At 43.0% G+C, this 27,351-nt stretch overlaps 1 protein-coding gene across 2 annotated transcripts; it reads right to left on the bottom strand.

The window, feature by feature from the left end:
* Positions 1-22,255, bottom strand: LEMD1 (LEM domain containing 1). 2 transcript variants are annotated; one of them, XM_088016960.1, is made up of 6 exons: positions 22,174-22,255; positions 21,444-21,566; positions 18,760-18,830; positions 12,585-12,665; positions 1,354-1,430; positions 1-199 (listed from the first exon to the last, which is right to left on the bottom strand). In XM_088016960.1, the coding sequence occupies exons 1-6, from the start codon at positions 22,253-22,255 to the stop codon at positions 1-3; spliced, it is 633 nt and encodes a 210-aa protein (XP_087873086.1). The 2 variants fall into 2 exon arrangements, with proteins under 2 accessions (XP_087873086.1, XP_027975896.1); XM_028120095.1 differs by lacking the exon at positions 12,585-12,665.
* Positions 22,256-27,351: the final 5,096 nt, after the last annotated feature.

The raw sequence follows: 27,351 nt of genomic DNA, 5'->3' as shown, positions 1-27,351 counted from the left end.
TTAGCCAAAGAACGGCTTCCTTTCCACCGTTATGTAGACAAAGATCACAATGATGAAGATGCCAAACATAGCAAGCTTCAAGCCCACTGGAAGAATTTCTAGGTTCCCACACTCAAAACTCCTGTTCACGGGGCAGTAGTCTGTCTCTCGGGTGCTACTCCATCCTTTGAATCGGGTGTCTGATGCTCTTGAAGGTAACCTGTGAAAACATTAGTGGCTCTTAGGGTTGTGGACAGCTATGATTTGAGCACCCCCTTAAAGAATGTGGCCCTTGAGCCCCAAGGGAGCAACCGTGGTGGGGCTAAAATTTAGTGAGCAGCCCTCTACTTGTTTAAAACCTATGCTGATTTCAACAAGTGAGATTAACAAGGTATCACAGGAATGTGAGATCCCTAAAATCTCCAAAAGCATTTATTTAGTATTACCACCTGCTTGCATAACATCTTTCAATGCTGGCCCAAGGCCTGCCGCAGGGAGCTGCAGATCCTTCAGTCCCCACTGGAAACCGGTACAGGTGGATGGGGGACACCAGGACCCATGCTCTCTCCTTTCTCTCTTCACAGGTGTGAATAAGGGCTACCCCTCAGGGGTGGGATGGGAAGTGCTTTTGAAATCGGCTAATGTTGGTTTAAAAGGACAAGATGGTACGTTCTGAAATCTCTTAGAGTTCTAGGTACCCACTTGTCTAATCCTGGAAATCTGCCTTTTATTCAGAAGTTCTGGAACTTTCCAGAAGACTTTACTTTCTGAACAACAAATAATACAGCCTGTCTTGAGCTCTTATTTCAGCTACCTGCTCCTTTTCCCCCCCTCTCTCCCTATTTTCCAAGACACAAATAGGAATAAACGTCTCCAAAGACTACAAATCAAGACACGTGACTTCTGGTCTCAGTTCATTGTGACTTTTGGCATCCTCCTCAGCCTTTCTGGACTGTTTCTTTATCTCCAAATATAAGTGGTGAACTGGACAGTATGCAAAGTCCTTTCAGCTTTGAAATGATGAGATACAGGACGCCTGGGTGACTCAGTCGGTTAAGCATCTGCCTTCAGCTCAGGTCATGATCTCAGGGTCCTGGGATCGAGCCCCGCATAGGGGGTCCTTGCTCAGCGGGGAGCCTGCTTCTCCCTCTGCCTGCCACTCCCCCTGCTTGTGCTCTCTCTTTCTCTCTCTCTCTCCCCCTCTCTGACAAATAAGTGAAAATTTAAAAAAAAATGATGAGATACTATGAATCTTTCTTCTTTCTCAACAGATTCTTTTCAGCCTCAAATCTTTCACAGAAATCTGAATAACAAATTTTCCCCAGGAGTTATATAAGACAACAATATCCTCTCGTACACTAAGAAAAGCATTACCTTATTCTCTCAGAAGTCTTACAAGCCAGGCAGTAGATATCTAGGGCTTTTTGTTTAGTGATGGAAGTCTCGGGTCTCTAATGAACAGAAAGAAAATATCAAGAAGAATTTATTGTTTCCAATGTCTTGTACAAAGGACTTTATTTTTTTATTCTAGAAAAAGTCATATAATCTGAGTCCTGATAGATGTTTTTGGTATGTCAGGTATTTAGCCACCTCATAACACAAACTTTAAGTTTGCCTTTACTCAGTAATTAGCAAAAACATTCAAGTGCCATGGAGTAATATTTTACTTCAGTGACTCACACATTAACAATTGACACAAAAGAGGGTCACATGATGGAAGTAGCATTCTGGTCTTAAATATCAACTCTTTATTTTGCTCTTGTACTTTATTGCTTGGAGCTTTCTCTACGAGCAGGCGTCATTTGTATATAAACAATAACGTCATTTTAAAAAACAATTTCGGGGGGCGCCTGGGTGGCTCAGTCAGTTAAGCGACCGACTCTTGGTTTTGGCTCAGGTCGTGGTCTCAGGGTCATGAGATTGAGCCCTGCGTGGGGCTCCGTGCTCCGTGGGGAATCTGCTTGAGATTCTCTCTCCCTCTCCCTCGGCAACCACCCCCCGACTTGTGCGCTCACATGTGCATGCTCTCTCTCTCTCAAAAAATAAATAAATCTTTTAAAAAATTAAATAAATAAATAAAAAATACAAATAAAATAAAATAAAAAAGCAAGTTGGCCATGGACAAAAACTGGAAAGTAATTTCAGAAAATGAAAATGTTGTCCTGTAAGAGGGATAGAAGTCGAGACTTCAGCTCAGGTCATGATCCCGGGGTCCTGGGATCGAGCCCCATATTGGGCTCCCTGCTCAGTGGGAAGCCTGATTCTCCCCCTACCCCTCTCCCTGGTCATGTTTGCGTGCTCTCTCTCTGTAATAAATAAATAAAGTCTAAAAAGAAAAAAAAATAACATACGCAAAATGATGAAAACATCTTCTGGCATATAGTCAGCATTGAATGAACATTAGCAATAATAATTATGATTCTGGTAATTATTATTCATTAATAATAACATTAATAATAACAGCATATTAATAACATTAATAATAACAACAACAGCGCGTTGCTGTTTTTCCTCATAGGCCTGGTTTTCCTTGATTGTCCACTCATGGTTATGATGCAGGCCTCCTCATCCTCAAATGTCTGCAATGTCCAGGCCAGGTGTGTTGTGTCTGCAGGACCGATGGTCTCAGCCCAAGGTGGGCTGGGGAGGGCAGGGCCTGGTGTGCCATCATTTACGGCTGGTCACCCCTTTCCCAGTACTGGCCACAGATGCCCAAGCAGCTACGGCCTCCGCCCCTCGCCTCCACTCCCTGCCTCACCTTCTTAAAGAAGTTGTTCTTTTTTTTTTTTTTAAGATTTTATTTATTTAATTGGCAGAGAGAGAGACAGCGAGAGAGGGAACACAAGCAGGGGGAGGGTCAGAGGGAGAAGCAGGTTTCCCACTGAGCCGGGAGCCCGATGTGGGGCTCGATCCCAGGACCTTGAGATCATGACCTGAGCTGAAGGCAGTTGCTTAACCAACTGAGCCATCCAGGTGCCCCAAAGAAGTTGTTCTTAACAGTGGTTTAGTGGTACCCAAGCCAGGCCTCTGCCGATGGTGGGAAGCTGTGCCTAGCACAGGGGTGCCGCATCCAATGAAGCAGCTCAGTGTAGACACTGCACACGTACACACCTCTACAATTTCCTGGAAGAGGGGGACCCTTGAGGAAAAGGGACTTTGAAAATTCTCACCAAGGAGCCATGTGGGCTAGTGTTTGCTCATCGAGAGACACTTCAAACTATTTCCAAGGGTGTAGGAAAAATTGTTTATAAGCACATCATTTGTTTTTCAACCTTTTTAATTACAGAAAGCTTCAAGCAGACGCAAAAGTAGACAACAGTATAATGAGCCTCCACGTACCCAACACATGCAACTTCTTCTTAATTCCCTTACATGTAAAAATAGGTCTGTTAAATAAAACACTGGGGGTAGAAGCTTTTTGCAAAATCAAATTATAGGATTTCACAGCTCTTAGGCCATCCAATACTCCCACCCTTCTCTTCTCCCCTGCCACAGCAGGTTTAGGTCTTTGATTGCCTTTTCTTTGATCATTGCTGTCCTTTACTATCATTCACATGTAGAGTTCTCCTACAGCATGTAAAATGTGGACATTGCGATTTTCAAAAAAGGAGCAATTATGGCCTATTAACCTGCCTGTGCAGCCATCAATAATAATAATAATTATAAAGTCAGGGGAAAGGGTTATTGATCACAGTAAACAGCGTATAGACTTGTACACACACAGTGATGGCAATTGGCTAAACTTACCCAGCATACGCACATAAACAACACCTAGAGGGAAATAGAAACAATGAAACGGTTTTTGTGTCAGGTGGCGTGTTTAGAGTTAATTCGTTTTTCATTTAAAAAAATTATTTTAATGTTGATAAAATACGGTTTTCAGATGAACACCATTTACAATGGAACGAAAAAATATTGGTGTTCATTAAAGCAATGGCTTAGTGGGAGTGAAATCGTACCCATGGGGGAGTGTAATGCTCCTTTCTCCCTATGCCCAGAGCTAGAATCTGCAAAAAAAAAAAAAAGCTGGCTATTTCCAAAGCATTCACAGCTGAAGGTGAGGGGGGTGTGGGGCCGCCTCTGCTTCCCCACCCTCTTCACTACTGCCCCTGGCTTTCAAGTCAGAAAATGACACCCATCCACATATCATTGATCACAACTGTAGTTACAAATATAATAATTCTGAGATATGCCAATGCAATAAACAATGAGTGTCTTAATATAATCCTAGCTGACACTTATATAGTTATTTCCTGTGTGCCAAGCACCACTCTAAGCATCTTACATAAATAAACCCATTGAATTCTCAATACCACCCTATGAGGAAAGTGCTTTTATGGTGCCCATTTCACAGATGACAAAACTGAGGCATGGAGCATTTAAGTCAAGTGCCCTCGGTCACACAGCTGGTGAGATGGTGGAGCCAGGAGTCAACTCAGGTAGTGTAGTCTCAGAGCCCCTGCTGACGATCACCCTGCTGTCCTGCAGAGGGTGGATAATGAGGCTTTACTAGAAGAGAATTAGAAATACTGTGTTCTGAGCATCTGTTGTCTTGGGCATTCAACATACCCCGAGCCACGTAATCTTTCTAACAACTCTGCAGTGACCATTTTATAGATGAGAAAAGAGAGGTTTATGGGAGTGAAATTTTTTGCCCAGGTTACACAATTAGGAAAAGGCACAACCGTAACTGAAACCCCCATATTCTGTCTCCAGTGCCCCGTTGTTCTTGTTTTATAATATTTCTATTGGGGAAACATCATGAAAAATAGAGCAAAAACATGTTTCTAAAAACTGTTTTCACTAATTGATAAATGATCAAATCATTAATTCATTTCCCGTGGAAGTGACACTTGTAGCCATCTGATCTCTTCTTAAATATTTTCGATGAATTGTTTTTTTTTTAAGAAGATTTTTCTAGGTAGGCTAATTTTGTGCTAATTCTGGCCTACTTAGTATATCTGTGGAATCCGAAAGTGGAGCGTGTATGAGATATTATGTTCTCCTGTATTACAGGGAAGTACAAAACTCTGGGCTAATATCCAGAACCAGAAGAACAAGAAACATTTTGTTTTCCCATTCAATACTTACTCATCAAAAAACGTATTTGGTTTTTGAAAATGATCACCTTTGACTAAAGCCATTCATTTTGGGGCATGAGGAAATACAAGTGTGTTTGCATTTCCGCGAGATGTATATTTGACAAGGTAGGACCCAAACCAAGCCAGAGATACCATAGCCTGAGCCCTGTAGTTACAGGCAGTCAGAGAGGGCGTGTCGTGGGCTGTGCCAACTTCCTCCCCGTTCCTTTCTCTTATTCTCCCAGGACTTCTTCTTCTTCTTTTTTTAAATTTTATTTATTCATTCGTTAGAGACAGAGAGAGCACAAGCAGAGAGAGAAGCAGACACCGGGAGAGGGACAAGCAGACTCCCCGCTGAGCAGGAAGCCCGATGCAGGACTCGATCCCAGGACCCTGGGACCAGGACCTGAGCCAAAGGCAGCCGCTCAACCGACTGAGCCCCCCAGGCATCCCTCTCCCAGGACTTCTTACTGCTGGCCTCTGAGGAGTCAGGAGGCAGTGCTGTTCCTGGCGGTGGGGATGAGATCCTCTCCTAACTGCAATGCGTTACACTTTCCACTCTATTTCATGGACGTAGTTTTTCAAAAACAGCTTATATTATAGAAGCAGACATTTTTACCAATGGCTTGGCAAACTGGCACTTGTGAACCTGCTCCCAGTTGGGAAAAAACCTTTTGATTTAGAGCTCTTTAAAATTGAGTTAACCTCAAATCCCTTTATTGACTAAAAATGATTCTGTTAATAAAAGATCCTACAGTAATTTCAGACTCTTCGTTGTTTTTACCTCAGCCTTGATTTAATAAAGCTCTCATTTTCAACATTGTGCTCTGTTAACCTAAGTCATGATTTTGAATTTATTAAAAGCCTTCTAAAGTAATCTGCACCACATTAACAAAAGAAAGGTTGGCAACCTTATGATCATCACCATTCCTGGTTTTGTTTTGTTTTTTTTAAAGGGAATCTTCTAGCAAACCAGGAATAGAACGGGAACTTCTTTAACTTGACAAAAAGTGTCTTCCAATACCTACACCAAAAACCATACTCAAAGGCAAGATGCTAAATGCATTTCCTTTAAAATCAGAACAAAGGAAAGAATTCTTTGTTTGTTTGTTTGTTTGAGAGAGTGAGAGAGACAGAGAGAGTCGGAGCAGGGGACGAGGGAGAAGCAGATTCCCCACTGAGCAGGGAGCCAGCCGTGGGGCTCGACCCTGGGACTCCAGGATCATGACCTGAGCCAAAGGCAGACACTTAACTGAGCCACCCAGGCGCCCCCAAGGAAAGAATTCTTATTATCACTCTTACCTAATACTATAATAAAGGGGTCTTAGCCAGTCCAGTAAAACAAAACAAGACCAAAAAAATGAAGGGTATACAAACCGGACTAAAAAAAATCTAGAGAAAAATTATTATAATTGCAGAGGGTCATTGTTATAAGATCAATATGCAAAAGTCAATTTTGTTTCTATATACTAACAACAAACCATTTAAACATAATTTTTAAAAGATACCATCCCCAATAGTAACAAAAATTAAAAACCTAGCACAGCTACCTACTAAAGCTAACAAAAGATGAGCATGACCTACACTGAGAAAATTATAAAATCTTACTGAAGGACATTAAAGAAAATGTAAATTAATGTGAAGAACATGAACAGGAAGACTCAACAGAGTAAAGATTTAGCTCTTTCCAAATTAATTCATAAAGTCAATAACATTTCAATCAAAATTTCAATATGAATTTTTCATGGAACTTGATACGCTCATTCTAAAATTTATATGGAAGGACAAAAGCATAAGTTAAATAGAGACACTATTTTAAAACAACAAGGAGGATAGGGGCTTGCTAAGATCATTAAAACATTCTGCTGTCGGCACAGGCTGGACAAGCTGATCAGAATAGAGACCCCGTTGAACTAATCACGGCTTTTGTTTTCCATGGTTTATGATGCTTTGACATCTCGAGTCTTGTTAATCGTAGAGAGAATGCACATGAGCAAGCCTTTCATAGGCAAGTCAACCAACCCCAATGCCATATCCCCAGCTACCTCCTTTGTCTCTCATATGCCAAGCCAATATTTTCCCCCGCTGCAATTCAGCCCAGTTACTGGCCAACTAGGAACCAGTCTTGTAGCCCGGAGTCCACTGAAATTGTTCAAACTAGCCAATCCTAAAATGCATACCTTGCCTGACCAATTTCTTCCTGCAAAAAGCACAGTAAAGTCGGTGCCCATACCTTCCCCTCACTGCCACCCCCCCACTTGACCCTGATACTTCCCCACGTGGCCCTGCATGCCATGAATTCTTTCAGTGGTAGTGCCTCATGTCTGTCACCGTACCTGATGGGTACAGTTTGAAACACCCATGTAGGTATGGAAATTTGATATAGGACAAAAACTAACAACGCAGAGCAGAAGAAAAAGGACAGACTTCAAAAATGGGATTGGGAACAAGATGGGATAGATATGCTTCTCTCAGTTTCTTCTGCTGAATATCTCTCCAAAGCCTGGACATTATATATAAAGCAAAGGTGAGAAGACACTGAAAGGTGGAGAGAAGCAGAGGGACTAGGGACCTTGGCACCCAAGGACTGATGTGTGGTGAGTGCCCTGGGTCTTCTTTTTACCTCCCATACCCCAGAGGCAGTGCTGGAAAAACTGGCAACCTGAAAACGGTAATGGGTGCAAATGGAAAAAGCCCCCAGAAAAGCCAAAGGACAGGAAAGGAGAAAGGGGCGGCCAAGTAAGACAGAAGACTTTTTGACAGTCACTGTCCTACCCCAGCCACAGAGCCTACCTCCGTCCCCACCAGCCAAGGTGCAAGGGGGAAGCCTGGACCACCAGCCCCAGGTGTCAAACCCTCCCTCTTCCCACAGGGGTGGAGTCAATGGAGGCCACGTGGGAGCCACCCCAGCAGCCCAGCAACAAGGCACCCCACATGAAGACCAGGGTGGCTGTGGAGGCCCAGTGGGGGACCTGGACTTCTATCCCCACCTGACAGCAAAGAGCTGACACCCCTCTATCCCAAGCAGTGTGGAGGCTGAGGAGGCCTGCTAAAACAAAAGGTTTAACCGAAATCCAGAGTCTCATAAACATCAACAAATGGAGATGACACAAGTGTTGGAATTATCTAACCGGGATTTTAAAGCAGCCATCATAAAATGCTTCAAGGAGCAATATGAAAAGGTTTGTAATAAATGAAAAAAAAAAATCAACTCCTTGCAGAGAAGTAGAAAATATACAGAAGAACCCCCGGGGGGTGGCAGTGAGGGGAAGGTATGGGCACCGACTTTACTGTGCTTTTTGCAGGAAGAAATTGGTCAGGCAATTTCTTAACAAGAAAATAAGAAATTTTCTCAGTGTAGGTCAAGCGAACCCCATGTAAATTTAGAAGTGGGGAAAAAAATGCAACCACCAAAATTAAAAACTCACTAAATGGGCTTGACAGAAGAATGGGGAGCACAGAGGAAAGAATCAATCTATGTGAAGATAGAACTGTATAAATCACCCACAACAAAACACAGAGAGAAAACAGAAAAAAAAAAGCACAAAAAACAGATAAACAGAGTCTTGGGGGATTACAATAGAAGATCTAACATTTGTGTCATCAGAGTCCCTAAAGGAGAGGAGAATGAGGTCAGGCTGAAAAAGATATTTGAAGAAATAATGGCTGAAAATGTCCCAAATTTGGCCAAAGACATAAAAGTACAGATTCAAGAAGTTGAGTGAATTCCAAACAGGACAGATGCAAAGAAATCTATGCCAAATCCAAATCATAATCAAACTTCTGAAGACCTTTGTGCATGAAGAGACATCACCAAGAAAGTAAAAAGGCAACCCACAGAATGAGAAAAAATATTTGCAAATCTTTCATCTGATAACAGCCTGGCTTTCAGAATATATAGAACTCTTCCAACTCAACAATAAAAAGACGAGCAACCTAGTTAAAAAATGGACAAAGGGCTGGACTAGACATTTCGCCAAAGAAGATACATGAATGGCCCATAGCACATGAAAAGAGTGCTCAACATCATTAATCATTAGTCATCAAAATGTAAATCAAAACACATTGAGATACCATTTCACATCTTCCAGGATGGCTACTAAAAACAAGTTGGCATAGAAGGACAAGTGTTGTCAAGGATATGGTGATACTGGGTCCCTCAGACATTAGTGTGAATGTAAAATGCTGCAGCTATTGTGGAAAATGATTTAGCCATTACTAAAAATGTTAAACCCAGAAATACCACATGACCCAACAATTCCACTCCTAGGTGTATATCTGAAAGAATTGTAAACAGGTACTCAAATACTTGTCCTTGAATTTTTACAGTATTACTTTTCCCAATATGCAAGAGGTGTAAACAAGCTAAATGTCCATCAACAGATGAATGAATAAACAAACTGTGGTCTTTTCATATAATGGAACACTATTCACTCAAGCCCTGATGCAAATATATGGTATAATGTGGATGAAGCTTACAAACCATCAGCTGGGTGAAAGGAGGCAGTCACAAAATATCACATACTGAATATTCCATTTATATGAAATAGCTAGAAGAAGTAAATCCATAAACAGAAAGCAGATTAGTAGTTGCCAAGAAGGGGCTGGGGAGGATCTGCTTAACGAGCACCGAGTTTTATTTTGAGGTAATGAAAATGTTTTGAAACTAGATAGAGGTGATGGTGTCACAGCACTATGAATGCCCCAAATGCCAGTGAATTGTGCACTTTAGTAAACTTTAGGGGCGCCTGGGTGGCTCAGTCGTTGAGCGTCTGCTTTCGGCTCAGGTCAGGATCCCAGGGTCCTGGGATTGAGCCCCGCATCGGGCTCCCTGCTCCGCGGGAAGCCTGCTTCTCCCTCTCCCACTCCCCTTGCTTGTGTTCCCTCTCTCGCTGTGTCTCTCTCTGTCAAATAAATAAATAACATCTTAAAAAATAAAATAAAATGGTGAATTTTATGTGAATTTAATCCTGGTAGAAAAATTTCTGGGACGTCTGGGTGGATCAGTTGGTTAGCATCTGCCTTCAGCTCAGGTCATGATCCCAGAGTCCTGGGCTCCCTGCTCAGTAGGGAGTCTGCTTCTCTCTCTCCCTCTGCAGCTCCCTCTGCCACTCCCCCTGCTTGTGCTCTTTCTGCTCATGCTCTCTCTTTTGAATAAATAAATAAAATATTTTAAAAAAAGAAGAATTTCTGATTTTTGTCACTGTAGTGTGAATATCCTTATGTCTTCAGTCTAAAGAAATACATACTGAAGTTTTGGGGAGGGAGTGAAATGATCAGGATGTTTACAATTTAGTCCAAGAAAAGAACAGATAAAATTATAAAACAAATATGGCAAAATGTTAAAAATCGATAAATCTGGGTGAAGGCCACAGAAGATTTGTTAGAAACTTTCTGTAAGCTTGAAATTATTTTTTTCATTACTTTTTTTTAAAGGCACTGAGGAAAGAGTGAAAGACAAGGCCCAGGTGGGGGATGGTAATGGAGGAGGCTATGCATGTGTGGGGGCAGGGAGTAGATAAGAAATCCCTGCACCTTCCTCTCAATTTTGCGGCGAACCCAAAACTCCTGTAAAAAAAAAAAAAAAAGATAAGCCCAGACTATTAGAAGATATGTGCTACACTTATGACTGACAAAGACTTAGTATCCAAAATATATAAAGAGATGCTGTAAATTAACAAGAAAAAGATAACCTAATAGAAAAATGAGCAAAAGACACGAACTGGCACTTCATAGATGAGAAAACACAAATGACCAAAAACATGTAAGAAGATGCTCAACCTTATAAGCAATAATGAGCAAATTATTATTATAATGAAATACAATCTTATACCCATGACTTTGACAAACATTAAGTGTGGCGATACTAAATTTTGAAGAAGATTGAGAATGACGGAGCTCTCCATATATTGCTGGTAGGAATGTAAGATGGTGCGGTCACTTTGTAGGGTGATTTAACATGATCTCTAAAGTTGAACAGGGCTGTGTCCCTGGCTATCTAGCAATTCCACTCCTAGGTGTATTCATTCAATCAGAAAAAAATTCTTGCACATGTATATAATGGTTCACACATCACAATGTTTGTAGCAGCATTGCTCATAACAGAAAAACTTGGAAACAATCCAAATGTCCAATAAATAAGGAATTGATCAATATATTTTTACAATAACTATATAGCAGTGCAAATGAAAGAACCAGCACTACAAATATTGGAAGAAGCCCATGGCATAATGCTGAATGATAATGGGAAGTTATAGAAGAATACTTACATGATGATGTTATTTATTTATTTATTTATTTATTTATTTATTTATTTATTTACTGAGGGAGCGAGGGAAAGTGGGGGGCGAGAGCACGGGGGCAGAGGGAGGGAGAGAGAGAATCCCAAGCAGTCTTCCACGCATGACCTGAGCGTAAATCAAGAATGGGATGCCTGATCAACTGAGCCACCCAAGTGCCCCATGATGATGTCATTTAAATAAAATCTAAAATCAGGAGAAACTAAAGTTGTGGATACTATAAAGAAAGGAAAAGAATGAGAAGTAGTAAATTCAGGATAGTGGTAACCTGGGGGGAAAGGAAGGAAGAGGAATATGATCAGGGAGGGCTACGTTGGTCTTCAACGGAATTGATTTATTTTTTTAATCTCTGGGATGGGAATCTAACTGCTCATTATAGAATTCTTTATACCTTTTTTAGATGCATAAGATCTATTATCATAAACCATCAAAAAATATTTTCAGGTTTGAATTTTTTTCTATTCCCTTGGGCAAATTCCAGCTACCCATCTGCATATCTGTCGGCCCATTTAAACTGTGCTGATTTCTGTACCAGGGCTTCTATGTGTGAATGGAAGGGCCACCAAAGAGTGCCTCATAGGGATTCTCATTACAAAGCAATCATCAGAAAAGAAGCCTCTTGCTTCCATGGGTGAACAGATGTCCAGGAGTCCTTCTGCGATATCATGGAAAGAGACACTGGGGGGAGCTGTTTCACTACTCAGGTGCCTGGTTGTCTTTCCTTGCCTTATGGCAGCCTGATCTAATGGAAACGGCAATAGGATGGAAATTAGGAGGCTGGAAGTCCATTTCCGATTTTTCTGCTACCTCTCTGTGTGGTCTTGGGCGAGTCATAATCCCTCTCGGCCGTTTTCCTCATCTGTAAGGAACCACACAGCCTCCTTCAAGAAGACTTTCAAACAGGAAATTCCATGATCAATAATTACAATAAATCACTCCTGAACTCATGAATTGTGATGAACAGGGCCTGGTGCTTGCAAAACCTTAACAAGTCCCAAGAGATTAAAGTAATCTGGGGTTCTCGTATGGGAGGTACAACGGGGAAACTCCTCTCCCTAAATTGATACATATAGCCATAGACCCATAATGCAACGGATAAATTAGCTAAAGTCAGGGTTATATTCGGAGGTGAAAAGGAGAAGCTGAATTTTCTAAATAAATTCATATTTTCCAGTAGAAAGAGAACACCACTACTCATAATTCAGTTTTATGAAAATAACTTTACCTTTATTAACATATTATCACTGTAATCAGAGTTTGGTTTCACTATCTCTTCCTGCTGTTCTTGCATTTCAAAAACTGGGTTCTATTACATCAGCATGTGATCAATAAGATAAAGTCATATTGATCATTAAGCATATTTAAGCATATCTACCAGGGGGTTAGTATTTTTATAGGGAGAATGTTGAATTACATTCCTTGTAAAGACAGCATTTAGCTCCCATTAGCACATGTTACAGGTAAGAACAGAGGGCTTATTAAGTAGTTATAGAATATGTAATTTACCCTTCACTTTGTCCCAAGTGGAATATACAACTACTGCTGGGAATAAGGATGTTTTTCAATTGATTACAAAACTGTTACAGTGATGTTTAACGTCGGTCTCCTAAAACCTTTACATACAACTCAACCTAAACTGCACACTTAAGTAGTCCTTTAATACATATTCCCTTGGCACATCGGGCTTCCCGATGGCAGCATTTGGGGTAGTCAATGCACCTGCTAATTATAGACCTACAAGGTAACTTATCAGCAATATTAAGAGAGTAAAAATCTTATTAAAGTTTTGGCACAAAGATATGGAAACAGACCTCAAAATTGGAAGCAAAAAAGAGAAATGAAGCTTTCCTTCCCTTCCTTTTCCTCCCCTGGGAGTCAGCGTGGGAAGAGGGGGGACATGGACGCAGAGGGTCAGCATGTCCAGAGGCCAAAGAGATGGAGTGCAGGGGGGCTGCGTATATGGAGGGGGGCACTGGGGTGCCTCGTGGCTGAAGAATGGGAACGGTAGGGGAGGGGACAGCAGGAAGGCATTTAGTGTGCCCTGTGTCCAAGGAAGAGAGACGGTGAGGGGACGGTCACGTGGAGGGTTTGGCAAGTCCAGTGGTGGAGGAAGGGGTGATGGGGGTTATGCAGAAGGAGTGGTGGCTGTTACGATGGGAGATTGGTTACACTGAGTAAAATTTTTAAATTGAGCAAAATATATTGAGGATAATGGAAGCCAGGTTTCTCACAGTTGTAGGAAGGGGAAAGGTTAGAAGGGACACTGAAATGGTGGATTGGAACTGGAGATCAACATGGACTCATGGCTTTTAACTTTATATAGAGAGAGTTATAGGCGTTTAGCTGTATGTGTACGTTTGCAGACATTTATTTTTTATCTCTATTCACTGAGAGGGCCTGGAAGCAATGACTCCCCAGTAGCAATGAGCTCCCTAAAGGTCTAGATTTGGGTTTCCAAATACCACCCTGCAATAAAAGGAACCAAGGCTCCCAGAGCAGGAAAAGCACAAGAAGGGGCTGAAATATCTTGTGCCAGAAATTAAGAAAATCCTCAAGGAATAATGAGGACATGTTAAAAGGACACAGTATCTGTTTTGAAGGGGCTCCCACTGGCCAAATCTGAAACAATTTAAGCATTAAAACGATATCAATGTATACAACCTACTGAATCAAAAGGAATCAACAAGTCCATGCTAATATATGTGGATTAATGAATAAGGGGAGCTCTTCCTTACAGTAGAATGTCAACTAATAAATATAGAAGGAAGGATAGAAATAGAAAATCTTTTTATCCTTATTTTTGATTTTTTGAGTAATCTCTCTGCCCAGCGTGGGGCTTGAACTCACAACCCCGAGATCAAGAGTCACATGCCCCACCAACTGAGCCAGCAAGGCGCCCCTAGGAATAAAAAATCTTAATGGGCTATCATCATAATGGAGGTGGAATCAGGCAGTCCTTCACGGGTGCTGGGGCTAACGGATGAGGTTTGATGAGGAACACTATGTTGGTATCATTTCAGAATAATTCCCCACAAAAGACCATTCAGTTACAAAGGGGAAAATGACGGCTTTATGGAGAAATCTGACAGATGCCAACTTTCCCAGGTGATTTAGGTTACCATCACCAGGAGTGGACAGGATGACATTGTTCCCCGTTGTGACACTCTGAGAAGAGCATAGCACCCCGTCTGAGGAATTTCTGCCCAGAATGCAAGGCCTCTATGAATAGTCAAAAGGAAAAATCAGACAGAAAAAAATCACCCAACAGAAATGAAAGACCTGTACTTTTTAAAATAGTCAAGGGCGTGAATGACAGGAAAAGATTGAGGTACCGCTCCTCCAGACCGAGAGGCAAAGTGCATTCCTGGATTGGTCGTGGACCAGAATGCAGAAAGACATTTTGGGGACAAGTGGTGAAACTTGTATGGGGTCTGAATACTAGACGGTAGCATTGAATAAATGTGAATGTCCTTCTTTGGAGTGTCACATGGTGGTTATGGAGGAAAGTGTCCTTTGGTGGTAGGCAGAAGACGTGCAGGGGAGCTGAGAGACTTCCCGTCTACAGCTGGCCCTCAAACGGTTCAGACACGATGGTAGGTCGCGTGCGTGCAGACGCACATGCACGTGCACGCATATGCACACAGAGCAAATGCAGTAAAAGCTAACCCCTGGATAAGCTGGGTGGAAGCAACCTAGGAGTTCCTTATACTAATCTTGCCACTGTCCCTAAATTGGAAGTTAGTTCAAAATAAATTATTTTTTCAATGTTTCAAAAGGCAGGGGAAGGATTTAGCATAAAATTAAGAAGGAGTCCTTATATACAAGGAGGGCACATAGGACTTTTTTTTTTTTAAGGTTGGTCTGCCTCATTCAACACACAGCACTCACAGGGATTATTATCACAGATAATTATATCTGTATATTGGGTGCCTGGGTGGCTCAGATGGTTAAGCCTCTGCCTTGGGCTCAGGACACCACGATCTCAAGGTCCTGGGATGGAGCCCTGCTTCGGACTCCCTGCTCAGCGGGAAGCCTGCCTGCTTCTTCTTCTCTCCCTGCCTCACCCCCTGCTTGTGCATAAATAAAATAATAAATAAATAAAATCTTGTAAAAAAAGATAAATATACCTGTTATATAATTATATAATAGATAAATATACCTGTGGGCACTCTGATAAATCCTTCTCTGCAGCACTTAGGAGTTCAATACTGAGATTCAGTTGCCATCATATTATTTTCCATTAAGCAGTTTGCTTTGTTTTGTAGATAATTAAATATCGTGCTTTTTCCATGAGAGTACTGATGATAATAGTAGTTATTATTGTACTTATATGGCTCTTACGGTGTAGCATCACTACTCTGTTTTACATACGTTAACTTAATCTTCGCAACGCTCTATGAAGTTGAGACCATTATTGTCCTGATTTACAGATGAGGAAATTAAGACCGGGAGGTCAGGTGTCTTGTCCAAGTCAGTCTCAGAACTGGGATTTGAACCCAGACAGTCTGGCTCTGGAGTCCAGATTTTTGATACACATATTCTTTGTTTCCAAAGCTCATTTTAAAGTTTCGCCAGGGCAGGAACCATGGCTCCTTTTGCATCTATTTTCTTCCTCAAAAAGGTCTAGCACAATGCCCAGTATAAATAGTTGTTAACTCACAGGCTGAGACCCAGGGGTGGAAGGTCTGTTCCAACCGTTCCCTGGGTGGTCATCAATTCACTGTGCCCTAAGCATTGTCCCTCAGGAGAATACGTTAAGGTATGTCTAAGAGACAAAAGAGATAGTACAGAATAGGAAGTCAGAGAAAGGGAGATCATCAACATAAATATATAACAAAGGTTCCCTTGGGTTCAGCCAACAAAGACTGAGTAACTCCCTCCTCCCTCTCCCCATACGGCTGGCACTGGATTCAATGCAGAGGATTCAAAGACATAGGTTTTCACGCTCCGAGTTTTACAACCTGAAGCCAAAGCTCTTAGGCAGAGGGTGGGAGTTGGGGCAGATTGAAAGGGCAGATTGCTAGACCCAGACCCACAGAACACATTTTTAGAAGCTCCTAGAGGAATGTGTCGCATAGGTGGCAAGATGAGAAGAGTATTCCGGGCTGGGAGAACAGAGAACCAGGATTCTGGCAGGAACGAGCATGCGTGTCTGGAAGGGAACAAGGAGACACCCAGGGGGCCAGGAGCGCTCCAGAGCACACAGCTCCCAGGCCCACTAGCCCTCTGGGATTGGACAAGCAGCCGTCCAGAGATGGGAGTGCATGTGCAAACATCTCCACCCCTGGAACCACTCTTAAGCCCAGGGTGCCCAGATGCCCTGGTTTGCCAGGACAGTCCTGTCTGATTCCTGTTGTTCCAGCCTCTCTTCTAGAAGTGTCCCCTTTCATTCTCAAAAGCATCCTGCCGGGGGTGTAAATGACATGGTCGCCTTACTCAGAGGCCACTTTATGCAGCCTGACGTTGCAGATCATTCTGCTTCCCGAACACCCCAAATCCCATTTCCCCCTCTTTGGTAGAAGGGACTTAGAGCCTGCATTACACACATTGGCTTTCCTGCCTTCTCCATCACAGGAGGCACCTGCTGCGCCCCAAGTCCATCTGATGAAGAAGTCCCCAATTAAAAAATATATATTGGCCTGACTTTCTGGGTGATCTTAATCTCCAAAGCAGTGCGCTGCCTTCGTGATCTGATAAAACACTCACACATGCAGGATTACAAAGCATCCGGAAACGGACATAATCAAAATCTCAAAGTGGTTTGTATTCCACTGGAAACCCTGCTAGGATGAGAGGGAAATATGTATTCGTTGATGTTTCAAAAAAATGAGAATTCTGCCTCTCCAGCTACTCTGAGGGCAGTTAGGTACACACCACTGCTCTTAAGTAATTAAAGTCTATGGTGTTAGACAATTGACTCCATAAACACACTTTTTACCACCTTTTACATGGAAATTTAAATGCTTATTTACATTTACTTCAGAATTTAAAGTTGAACAGATGTCTTGAGGCCCTTCTGAGAATCAGAACGGCTTATATAAATCCTTCAGATCCAAACATTTCGGGCCCTCACAAACTTTTGGTTGAATTCTATTGCCAATTCAAAATATTGATGTGGTTTTATTTCAGGTTTATGGAAAGCAAAGACCCGAAGGGCGCTGGCCCCGCCCCCATGCATTGCAAATACTCAGGTTGCTTTGTTCTCCCCTCCGTGTCTGTGCAGGATCGAGACAAAGGGGTGCTCTGCCCACAGGAGGTTTTTTGAATGGAAAGGATTCCTCTGATGAGCCATTTGGAAGATTTAAAACATCCTTTTAGAAAGTTTGATAAGCTATCAGAATTACTTCAACAGATTTGAATTCTGTTCAAATGGGAAGCCAAAGCTACCACCAACTACAGGAATGTGTACTTGGGGTTTCCTTTTCACTTGCTGAAACTCAGGGAGGAGTTTAAATACTAGACCATACCGGGGCACCTGGGTGGCTCAGTCACTAGGTGTCTGCCTTCGGCTCAGGTCATGATCCCGGGGTCCTGGGTTTGAGCCCCGCATTGGGCTCTCCACTCAGCGGGAACCTGCTTCTCCCTCTCCCTCTCCCTCTCCCCCGCTTGTGTTCCCTCTCTCGCTGTGTCTCTGTCAAATAAATAAATAAAATCTTTAAAAAAAATAAAAATAAACAAATAAACACTAGACCATATTGGCAAACTAACCTGTTTGTCGCTAGAGCAGTTTGGCAGATGTGATGAGGTGAGCTCTGGGCTCCTACTCTGTGTGGGAGCCTGTACCAGCTACTGCGGGGGAGGGAGGGCAATTTTAAGCGGATGCACAGGCATGGCTTTGGAGTCGGGTCCTTAAACAGTCACAGGATTTGAACCAGAAGAAAAATGGGCAGGGGATGGGGGTGCGGAGGATGAAAAGAATGCCAGACATAAGGAACGGCTGAGGCAAAGGCACATGGGAAGGAAGTGCGAGAGGTGGGAAACCAGGGAAGAGCCTGGAGGGTGATGAGGGAGATACTGGAGTCTCTTCGTGGCGTGTGGTAAGTTTGCGCCTTGTTTCCAGGCGAAGTGAATGTCATGGCTCAAGCTCTGCTTGTACATCTGAACTGGAATCACGAAAGGTTAGAGGCGGAGGTCAGTTAGGAGGATATTACAATTGTTCCGATAAAAAATAAAAAATAATATGGGGGCGTCTGGGTGACTCAGTCGGTTAAGCGTCAGACACGGAAATAGTTTCACAAAACAGAAACCTGCATTACAACAAGCTGCTGTAAACTAGGGTTTTACCGCTCGACCAGAATGGAGTCACTTGCTATTCCCTTTCTTAATACATAGGGGGAGTGCTATTTCCTATATTTAATATATTATGGGTAAAAGTATTCATGCGTTAGAATTGTACATACTTTTTTGGGTCCCTTGTTTTTTTCTGATGAGAGAATGGTATTTCCTTTCAAAATGATAGTGGCATTAAGCTCTGGATCATGGAAAACAAAAGGAAAATAGGCCATGAGAACATACGAGCTAGAAAGGGAAATAAACACCACTCATCGGGGTGAATTCTACCAATTGTAGGGCAGAAGAGTTTCATGAGGGGAATAAAATTCACTTTGCCCTTCCGAGGGCAAAGGGCATTTCTGCAGTGGCCTTTGTGCAAAGCGCTGAGGCCTTCCCCGGGGGACACGGGGAGGGCTCCTAACAGGAAGGCCATCATGTCTGTCTGACTCCGGGAGAAATACATTGCTGAGCTCAAGCTGGCCGCTCCTCTGGGCGGCTGGTTTCAGTCTAGTTGGTGCCCCTTTGAACCAGCTGCAAGCCTCACGCATCCTTGAATGTCTGGATCGGGCGGGAGGATTTTCTCCTTCTGTGTCCGAAGAAGCCCCCAGAGGAGGGAAGGCCAGACCTGCGCTAAAAGGCTTTAACATCCGGGAAACTGCTGGGGGCAGGAAAGGTGGTTGTTCATCAACCCTTGGCTTCAGCCGGTGGAGAAGCATTTTGATAAACTCGGAGCAATCAGGGGCTGTTACACACTCAGAAGAGCTGTTGGAGGGGATTTTAAAGGAGCCCTACGACTCCAGAATATTTGGGAAGCTGGAAAAGAGGTTCGACCTTATGAAAGCTATGTCCACTCGGTGCCAAAACAATGAGTGAAAATCAGAAAAAAAAAATCAAACCCACCCATTGTCTGGATAACCTACTGCTTCGCCTTAGGTCTGAACTGGGCCCCTGTCACAGGCTCCCCACCGCGACCCCACCCCATTACGAGGTGTTTCTGTGAAGCTCCCAAGGCTGGATCTCCCCAGGACCTTATCAGTCCCGTGGCAACCCCTTCATTCTGATGGCAACGGGGTCTCTGAGGATCCTCCAATGAGCAGACTCAAACATCTGATTCAGACCTGACCCGGAGACAGCAGTCATTGCCTACTTGACCTAAGCACTGTCCACTGGCACCATAGCATTGCATGACAAGGGAGGGACTGACCCAGAGCTTTCACCTCTGACCTGACTGCCTGCAGTTGGCTGGCATCAGGTGAATACAGTCTGTAAGGCAAAGGCAAAACTTACAAACTGAAGGACCCATTTTCTCGCAGCCTGGGCATACATGCCCCTCTGCAGAGTGCTGTGCGCTGGGAAGCAAGAGAGCTTGGCCTGGGACCACCACAGCTCGGCTGTGCTGCTTTGACCCGCAGTCCTGGGCAGCTGTGAGCAATAAGGACACAGGGCTTCCTCCCTGGAATCTTCCAACCTGGCCCTTCATTTCATCAGAGGGCTAGTCTAATCCCTTCAGTTCCTGTGTAGGGCAGGAAACACACGCAGTCCCAGGCCTGGGGCAGGACTCTGAACATATCCCCCAACCAGAAAGGGTCTGGGGTATGCTCAGGGGCCGGTGGGTCCATCCCCCAGTCCTGCTGCTCTTTCAAATGAGGCCAGCCACGCAGGACTTAGGGGAAGCTCTCAGAACTGCACCACCAGGGGATTTTTCAGAAGGCCCCAGGCACTTACCTTACTTGTTAAACTATTCACTCGAGCTGTATGAAATTGCCATTTTTTGGTAGGTCAAACATGGTCAAAAAGGTAATGTGTTCATCCTCACAATAGAAGTTGTGAGAACAGTGTAAGGTGTGTGGTGGAAAGAGCACAATTATGAGAACCAGACCTGGGTTCAAATCTCAGTTCTGCCACCCTCTTTCAACAAACACATTGTGCATTCCTGCTCCGTGCCTGGTACTGTTCCAGGAGCTAGACGTGTAATGGTGACAGAGACAATGCATCTTGCTCTTCATGGCACATTCTGGGGCTGCTTCCTAGCTATTCGATGTTGGGCCGGTCACTCAGCTTCTCAGAACTTCAGCTAAAAGCTTGTGAGGGTTAAATGAGATATTGCACTTAAGGCCAGAAGTGCAGTGGTGGCCTTCAAGGCATGGTAGTTCCTGTTATTTTACTGTGGCTCACAGAGGACTCCTAATAAATATTTATTGAATGAAACAGCCTTGGAATGGATTGTAGGAATCTTCAAGCCCACCTCCTACAGGAGAATGGTGCCTGTGGGGGCAGGGGCCACCGGAACAGAAGCCCCTGGATCCCCACAGCTCTGCACCTACCCTGGGGCCCAGAAGAGACCAGCTGTGGTCAGCTCCCGTGAAGTCAGGAGGGCAGTAGGCATAAGAGTTCTGGAAGGTACCATTTGGTTCATCTTTCTGAATGGATTTGAAATCATTTAATCTGAAGAAAATAATTGTCCCATTTATTGATTGAGGCAAAGCAGAGGTTGGGACCTCAAAGGAGATGTGGAAACTACCTACAGGAACTCCCGGTTTTAGAAATCAAACACAGAGTTGGCTCTGGCTAGTAAGAGGACATGCAAATTGACCAGATCTGCCCCCCTCCATTTTCCATCCAATGGGGTCGCTGGCATGAACATGGACATGGAATAACGGATTCCTCTTGCAGCCCAGGCACTGTGTGCAAACAGGCCATCTGGACATTTCATAGGTCACCCTTGCATAGCATTTCAAACTATATAGATCATCCCAGACAAGGTATGAATAAGCACGCAATTGCCATCTAGCAGCACAGCCTCTGATGGTACCTTCACTGTCGTCATCATCCTGAGCTCCGTCCAGCTCCTCAGGTCCATTCATCACAGGTGATGCACAGGGAGGTGAGACCAACAGTTGCACCAACTTTTTTTCATACACTTTTCTGGTGGAAGCTGAAGAAGAATGTGGAGAACAGATTAAGTTATCTCGTTTGTGTAGGCGATCCCACTGCACATACGGTATTTCACCACGGGATCCTTATTCTTGTAACTTACACTGTTGGTTAATTATGGCCTTTTACAACTGGGCCCACCCCACAGCTACTCAACACACTCCTATCCTTCCACAAACAATTAAGTTGAGGCCTCCATGGATTAGCCAGGGAGGCAGGCATTGGATATATCCAAAAGTAAGACTGACAAAGTTGCACTTCCCATCTATGGGGAATATGAACAATAAGTACATAAACAGTTAACATAGTGCACATCCTAGAAACGATAAAAACCAACAGGGTGATACAACCAAGAATAAATGGGTTTTCCTTGTTGGAAAAAAACAATCCTTTCTCTCAGGCATCATACATAGTAACCTGTGTGTAGCATCTGGGTGTATTTATCACTTCTTCCCCCTTTATGGTTTTCTGTGTTTTAAGAAATTTTTTCTATTTCCATTTCAGTGTTTTTTATTGCATATGTTCCTTCCACTGTAAATAATTTTAAATCTTGGGAGGTAGTTTATAAGTAATAAACAACGAGTCTCTAATATTTGCCTCATACGTACGTAGTATTGGTCCAGGTGAAAATCCAAGCTTATTAAGTTCATGCTGTAATTCATAGTCACTCAGACACTTCACATCCACCATGGTGTGACAGGAGTTCGGTCTCTTTCAGACAGTGGAATCTATGAAAGAGGAAAACATTAAATTCTTTTTTTAAAAAAGATTTATTTATTTATTTATTTATTTGACAGAGAGAGACACAGCGAGAGCAGGAACACAAGCAGGGGGAGTGGGAGAGGGAGAAGCAGGCTTCCCGCGGAGCAGGGAGCCCGATGTGGGACTCGATCCCAGGACCCTGGGATCATGACCTGAGCGGAAGGCAGATGCTTAATGACTGAGCCACCCAGGCGCCCGGAAAACATTAAATTCTTTAAAGCAGCCTTACAAATAAGAACTAAAATTTTCCCGAAAGTCCACAGAAGTGCTTACAACCCAATCTCTCCTGTTTTGAAGGTACACGGGCAATAACCCCCCAAATCAGCATTCTCTGCAATAAATCTCTCTTGGGTTTGGGTGTCACTTTCCCCAATGTCTCCGGGGTTGAATTATTTCTAACTTTTCTACCTAACTCATGTGAGAAAAGTCTTCTGCACCAAACGAACACGTGAACAAATATTTCTATGACTGCTCAGGAACTCTGAGTAAGACTCAGGCTCTGAGAAGATAAGAAGTTAATTAAATACGAAAGAGCTGAGAGAGATTTTCTAGTGAGTTAAATAAAAGTTATTTATCCCTGCCCTCCTTTTGATGAGAGTACAGAGTCCAGAGTGTTCAGTTATTGCAAACACTAGTAGTTTTCGCACTTGTAATTTAACTCGGAACATAACGAGATGGTAGTTTTTAATTAACCGCCAGCAGACTTTGTAATTGCTAAATTGGCATTTGAAAAAAAAAAGTCAGCTATTCATTCTCTGGCACATAAATTGATTTACATAAGCTTACACAAGTCTTGATTGGCTTTCCTGTCCTACACCAGTCTCAAGTTCAATCACATTTATGCACTTGATCTCTTTATCCCCCCAAAAGGACCCCTCCACCTACTTAACAAAATCCTGAAAAAGACGCATTTGTTACACCTTTCAACAGAGATTTGTAATGTAGAAGTTTATTTATTGTACCTCACTGCTATTACATTTCCAGACTTTTTAATATTGCAGTGAAAACAACCGCAAGAAGATCACTCAGCATCAGAGGATCTGGACCAATTTTAAGTAATGACTTTGCCTTTATTGGTGATCAATCAATGTCCAATTAAGAACATTGTATACAAGCTGGAAGAAGCTGTGAGTTGTCATGTATAACAGGGTTGTTGGAGAACACCTTGCTTTACAGTTCTCCTTAAAGCTACACTTGGACCAGAGTCACATTCTGGCACAGAGTAGGGGCTTAGTAAATGAAAGTTTCCTTCTTTTCTATGTGTTGGGGAAGCTGAATTAACATTTTTGGCCCCTAGGAAACGATCTAATATAGAAAGGAAGCCAACAATACACCTCAGATTATTTTTATTGTTATTACCATTAGAAGCTAGCTTAGGCCCATCCTACGACATTTCTTCCTGAGAACAGCTGTCTGTTGTTTCACAGCCTTCTCCAAAATAACCTCCAAAAGAACCCTCATCAATTTCAAGCGACACTAGACAACCGCCCAGAGGAAACACACATATGGAAGAAAAGTATTCAAATGGAATCCAGCTGGATGATTAATCTACTTACCCCTTTACATGGTTGTCTAAAGTCTATGCAGTTGGGTTGGGTACTAAAGCTGGAGGAGTTTCACCCAAGGGTTTCTAGTAGCAACCAGTCCCTTTTTGCCTGTTAGATATTATGATAATCACAATATGACAGTGTGACATCAGTAAACCCCATAGCAACAGACTGATGTGAAAGCCAGATGATTAATTTAACCTACGTTCAGACAGAAGGAGTCACTGGTTGACTTTATAGGCAGCCTGCCATGATAAAATGTCAAGAGATGCAGAGAAGTTATCATTATGCACAGGAAGTGGGGGGAAAGTGCTGCTACCCAACCAAACAGTAAGAGGAAACTGGGAAGATAAGGGAAAAATCAAACAAACTCAAGCATCTTGGCCATCCTCAAAAGATCCACGGTAGTAGATGGGTAATTTGGCCACGGACTCTAGGCAGAGTAAGAAAGGAGAAGACAGCTGTATTAACTTGTCAGGGGATTGCTCATTGAAGAATAAGAACATTCTTCAGACTATTAGCTTGAGTCTTTTTAAAAAAGACTGCTGAGACCTTAGAGGGCGGCTGGGTGGCTCAGTCGTTAAGCGTCTGCCTTCGGCTCAGGTCATGGTCTCAGGGTCCTGGGATCGAGTCCCACATCGGGCTCCCTGCTCCGTGGGAAGCCTGCTTCTCCCTCTCCCACTCCCCCTCCTTGTGTTCCTGCTCTCGCTGTCTCTGTCAAATAAATAAATAAAATCTTAAAAAAAAAAAAAAGACTGCTGAGACTTTAGAAACAATTATGCAAGACGAAATGTAAATATGGGAGAACACACTGCCTTAATTAAGTGCCAGGGATAGGAGGGAGTCACCTGAAAGGGTGAAGGGGACAGTGAGCCAAGCTGCCTGGAGTCAAATTGCAGCTCTTTCTCTTCCCAGCTGGGTGACATCGGGAAGGTAAGTTACTAACCTCACTGTGTCTCCTTTTGCTCATCTGTAATGGGGATGACAATGGTACCTACCTTACAGGATTGTTACTCGGTGGCAATGAGTTTATAATACACATAAAATGCTTGGCACCTAGTAAGCACTATATAAATGTTTCCCATTATTCTAATTATTCGTGAGCCATATCCTCAAAGTCTCCACATCTAGTTTCTTCCTCAGGAGGTCCCATCCCATTTACACTTGCCCATGGGACTTGACCATTTCAACATTATCAGGATTCTGGGAAAAGATTAAGCATCTTTGTGTGTATCATCAGGGAGACTCATTGACTGATTCCAGGCTGTAGTTTCGAGGGCTATAGCTCCAGAGTTTCTGAATAGAGCATCAGTTGCCAAACAAACATGTAATGCAAACATTTGCCAACATCCAAACATTGGATTCACCAAACAAAGACTTGGAAAATTGACACATTTGTTTCAATCAAAGCAAATAAATGATAGGCTTGGGTTATTAGGATGCATAAGCATTTTGTTTACATTTCCCAGAATTGCTTTCAACAAAAAAGCAGCCAGCAGGTGGAACTGCTTGCATTTAAACAGACTATTAGGATGAAACAGGCATTTCTAGAATATTTTCTTAGACCTCTGCGGTTTAAAGGAAGCTAGGTTGACAAAGGATCCAATCAGATGATCTGATTGGGTTGAGCCTCCTATTATTATGTGCAAACTATTCTGTCTGAAATTATTCTCCTGAAGAGCCCACTAGCCTATCCATGATTCTGTTCTCAGCATTATTCTGTTTAAGAATTCCTATACTCTGCAGGATCCAGAAATACTTGGTTTTGATGTTTGCAGCACCCCTTTTCCTCGGTTTTATCTGTGAAATCCTGGGTATTTGCTTGTTTTTCGTTTATTATTCCCTCCATGGCTGCAAAGATATTTTATTCCATTTCTTGAGGGAAGCAAGTTTTAATTGCCAATCGAGTAGGTATTCAGCATGATAAGGTATCTAAACCCTGAGAGCTTCCTCTTTTCATTAAAATGTAGATCCAATTTCTTTTCCCTTAATGCCACATGCTGTTATTAAACCGAAATAACGGAAATAGTAAAAGCCAGATGTCACTTCGGTCTCAGGTTTGACGTGGGGCACAATTTCCTCTCAAGTTTAATCTGCTGTTATTTACCAACCCCATCCTTTGGAAGAATGCACAATTTAAATGTAAATGCAATTTACATAGGGGAGCAGATAGTAGATTTGCAGTTTCAATTGCCAATAACCGTTTGCAAAGGGGGAAATCAACTAAAGCAAAGATCAGCAGCTGTCAGGCTGAAGTCTGCATCACTTGCCATTATCCTAGACTTTCCTCCTGAAGGCACCTGCCTCTGAGCCTCAGCGAGGCGGGCAAAAGGAAGTGGAGAACTGAGGCATCTTCCCAGATATTTCAAAATGCATTTACTATTGACTAGGGGGAAAAGAGGAAGTTTGGATTTCAAATGGGCAAATTCAGTTGGCGTCATCATTGGAGTCATTAACTGACTCCATCCCTTTCAACAAATACTTTTTGATCATCTCCTATGGGACAGACATCAGGCTTGGCCTAAATTAGGGAGTGGGGGAGGAGAATACAAAGATACAGTCCTCCTTTTAAGGTGCTCATTGTCTCCTTTAAGAAAAAGAGAACAAGGGGGGTAGGGGGATGGGTTAGCCTGGTGATGGGTATTGAGGAGGGCATGTTCTGCATGGAGCACTGGGTGTTATGCACAAACAATGAATCATGGAACACTGCACCAAAAACTAATGATGTAATATATGGTGATTAACATAACAATAAAAAAATTAAAAAAAAAAAAGAAAAAGAGAACAAATAATGATGGGAAAATCAGGTAAGCTGTTAGCAGAGGGCTACCAGAGCCCAGATTCTGAAGCCCCTAAGCGTTCAAAGATTCATTTAGGCTGAGACTTCCAGAATGAGCAGTAGTTTGGCCTATAACAAGGGGACTGAGGAGAGCCATTCTAGGAGCATAGTGATAGAAGGGAAGCGAGGGAAATGAGCTGCGGGACAGGGTGGGGATAATTTGTGAAGGAGCTTGTGGGCCATGTGGAAGAGTTAACCCTTCACCTTTGGGCACATTTGGAAGTTTGGAAGTGGGACACCGCAAGATTAAATTTCTGTTTGACACTGGCTGGGGGGGTTCTGTGTTCATGCATTTGATACACTTGAGGTTTGGTTCTGAGCAGAGGCTGAGCTGGTGGTGCAGGGTCTGGAGGCTACTTGGGGGAATTGTTAAAACAGGCCAGAAAAGAGTTGATTCAGAGTTGGACCAGGCCAGTGGGAGGGAGGACTGGAGAGGAAGATACAGGATTCAGGAATGATTTAGGAGCTAGAAGAGCCAGGGCAGGATGTCTGATTGGATGTTTCCTCCTGACTTCAGTGGCGCAGGCACGAGCTCCCTCTAAATCTTTTGTCTCAGCCATGAGACCACTTACGGAAGGAACCGTATGGAGTGTGGTCTACACAGCATTGACACCGAAATGATTCTGTTCTCTTCTCAT

The sequence above is a fragment of the Eumetopias jubatus genome, unplaced genomic scaffold, assembly GCF_037043125.1.
Source record: "Eumetopias jubatus isolate StellerSeaLion01/CBP00866 unplaced genomic scaffold, mEumJub1_p1.0 scaffold_12, whole genome shotgun sequence".
NCBI lineage: Eukaryota > Metazoa > Chordata > Mammalia > Carnivora > Otariidae > Eumetopias > Eumetopias jubatus.
This window is presented reverse-complemented; position numbering and strand designations above follow the sequence as displayed.

Bases quoted from the DNA above. Each gene is read 5' to 3' on its own strand.
- LEMD1 (XM_088016960.1), bottom strand. From the start codon at position 22,255: ATGGTGGATGTGAAGTGTCTGAGTGACTATGAATTACAGCATGAACTT. The intron at 12,666-18,759 runs GTATGTACAATT...CTGATGTAATAG, and splicing joins AAAACAAGGGACCCAAAAAA to AACCCAGTTTTTGAAATGCA. The intron at 1,431-12,584 runs GTAAAGTTATTT...TCTGTTCATTAG, and splicing joins GTGATAATATGTTAATAAAG to AGACCCGAGACTTCCATCAC.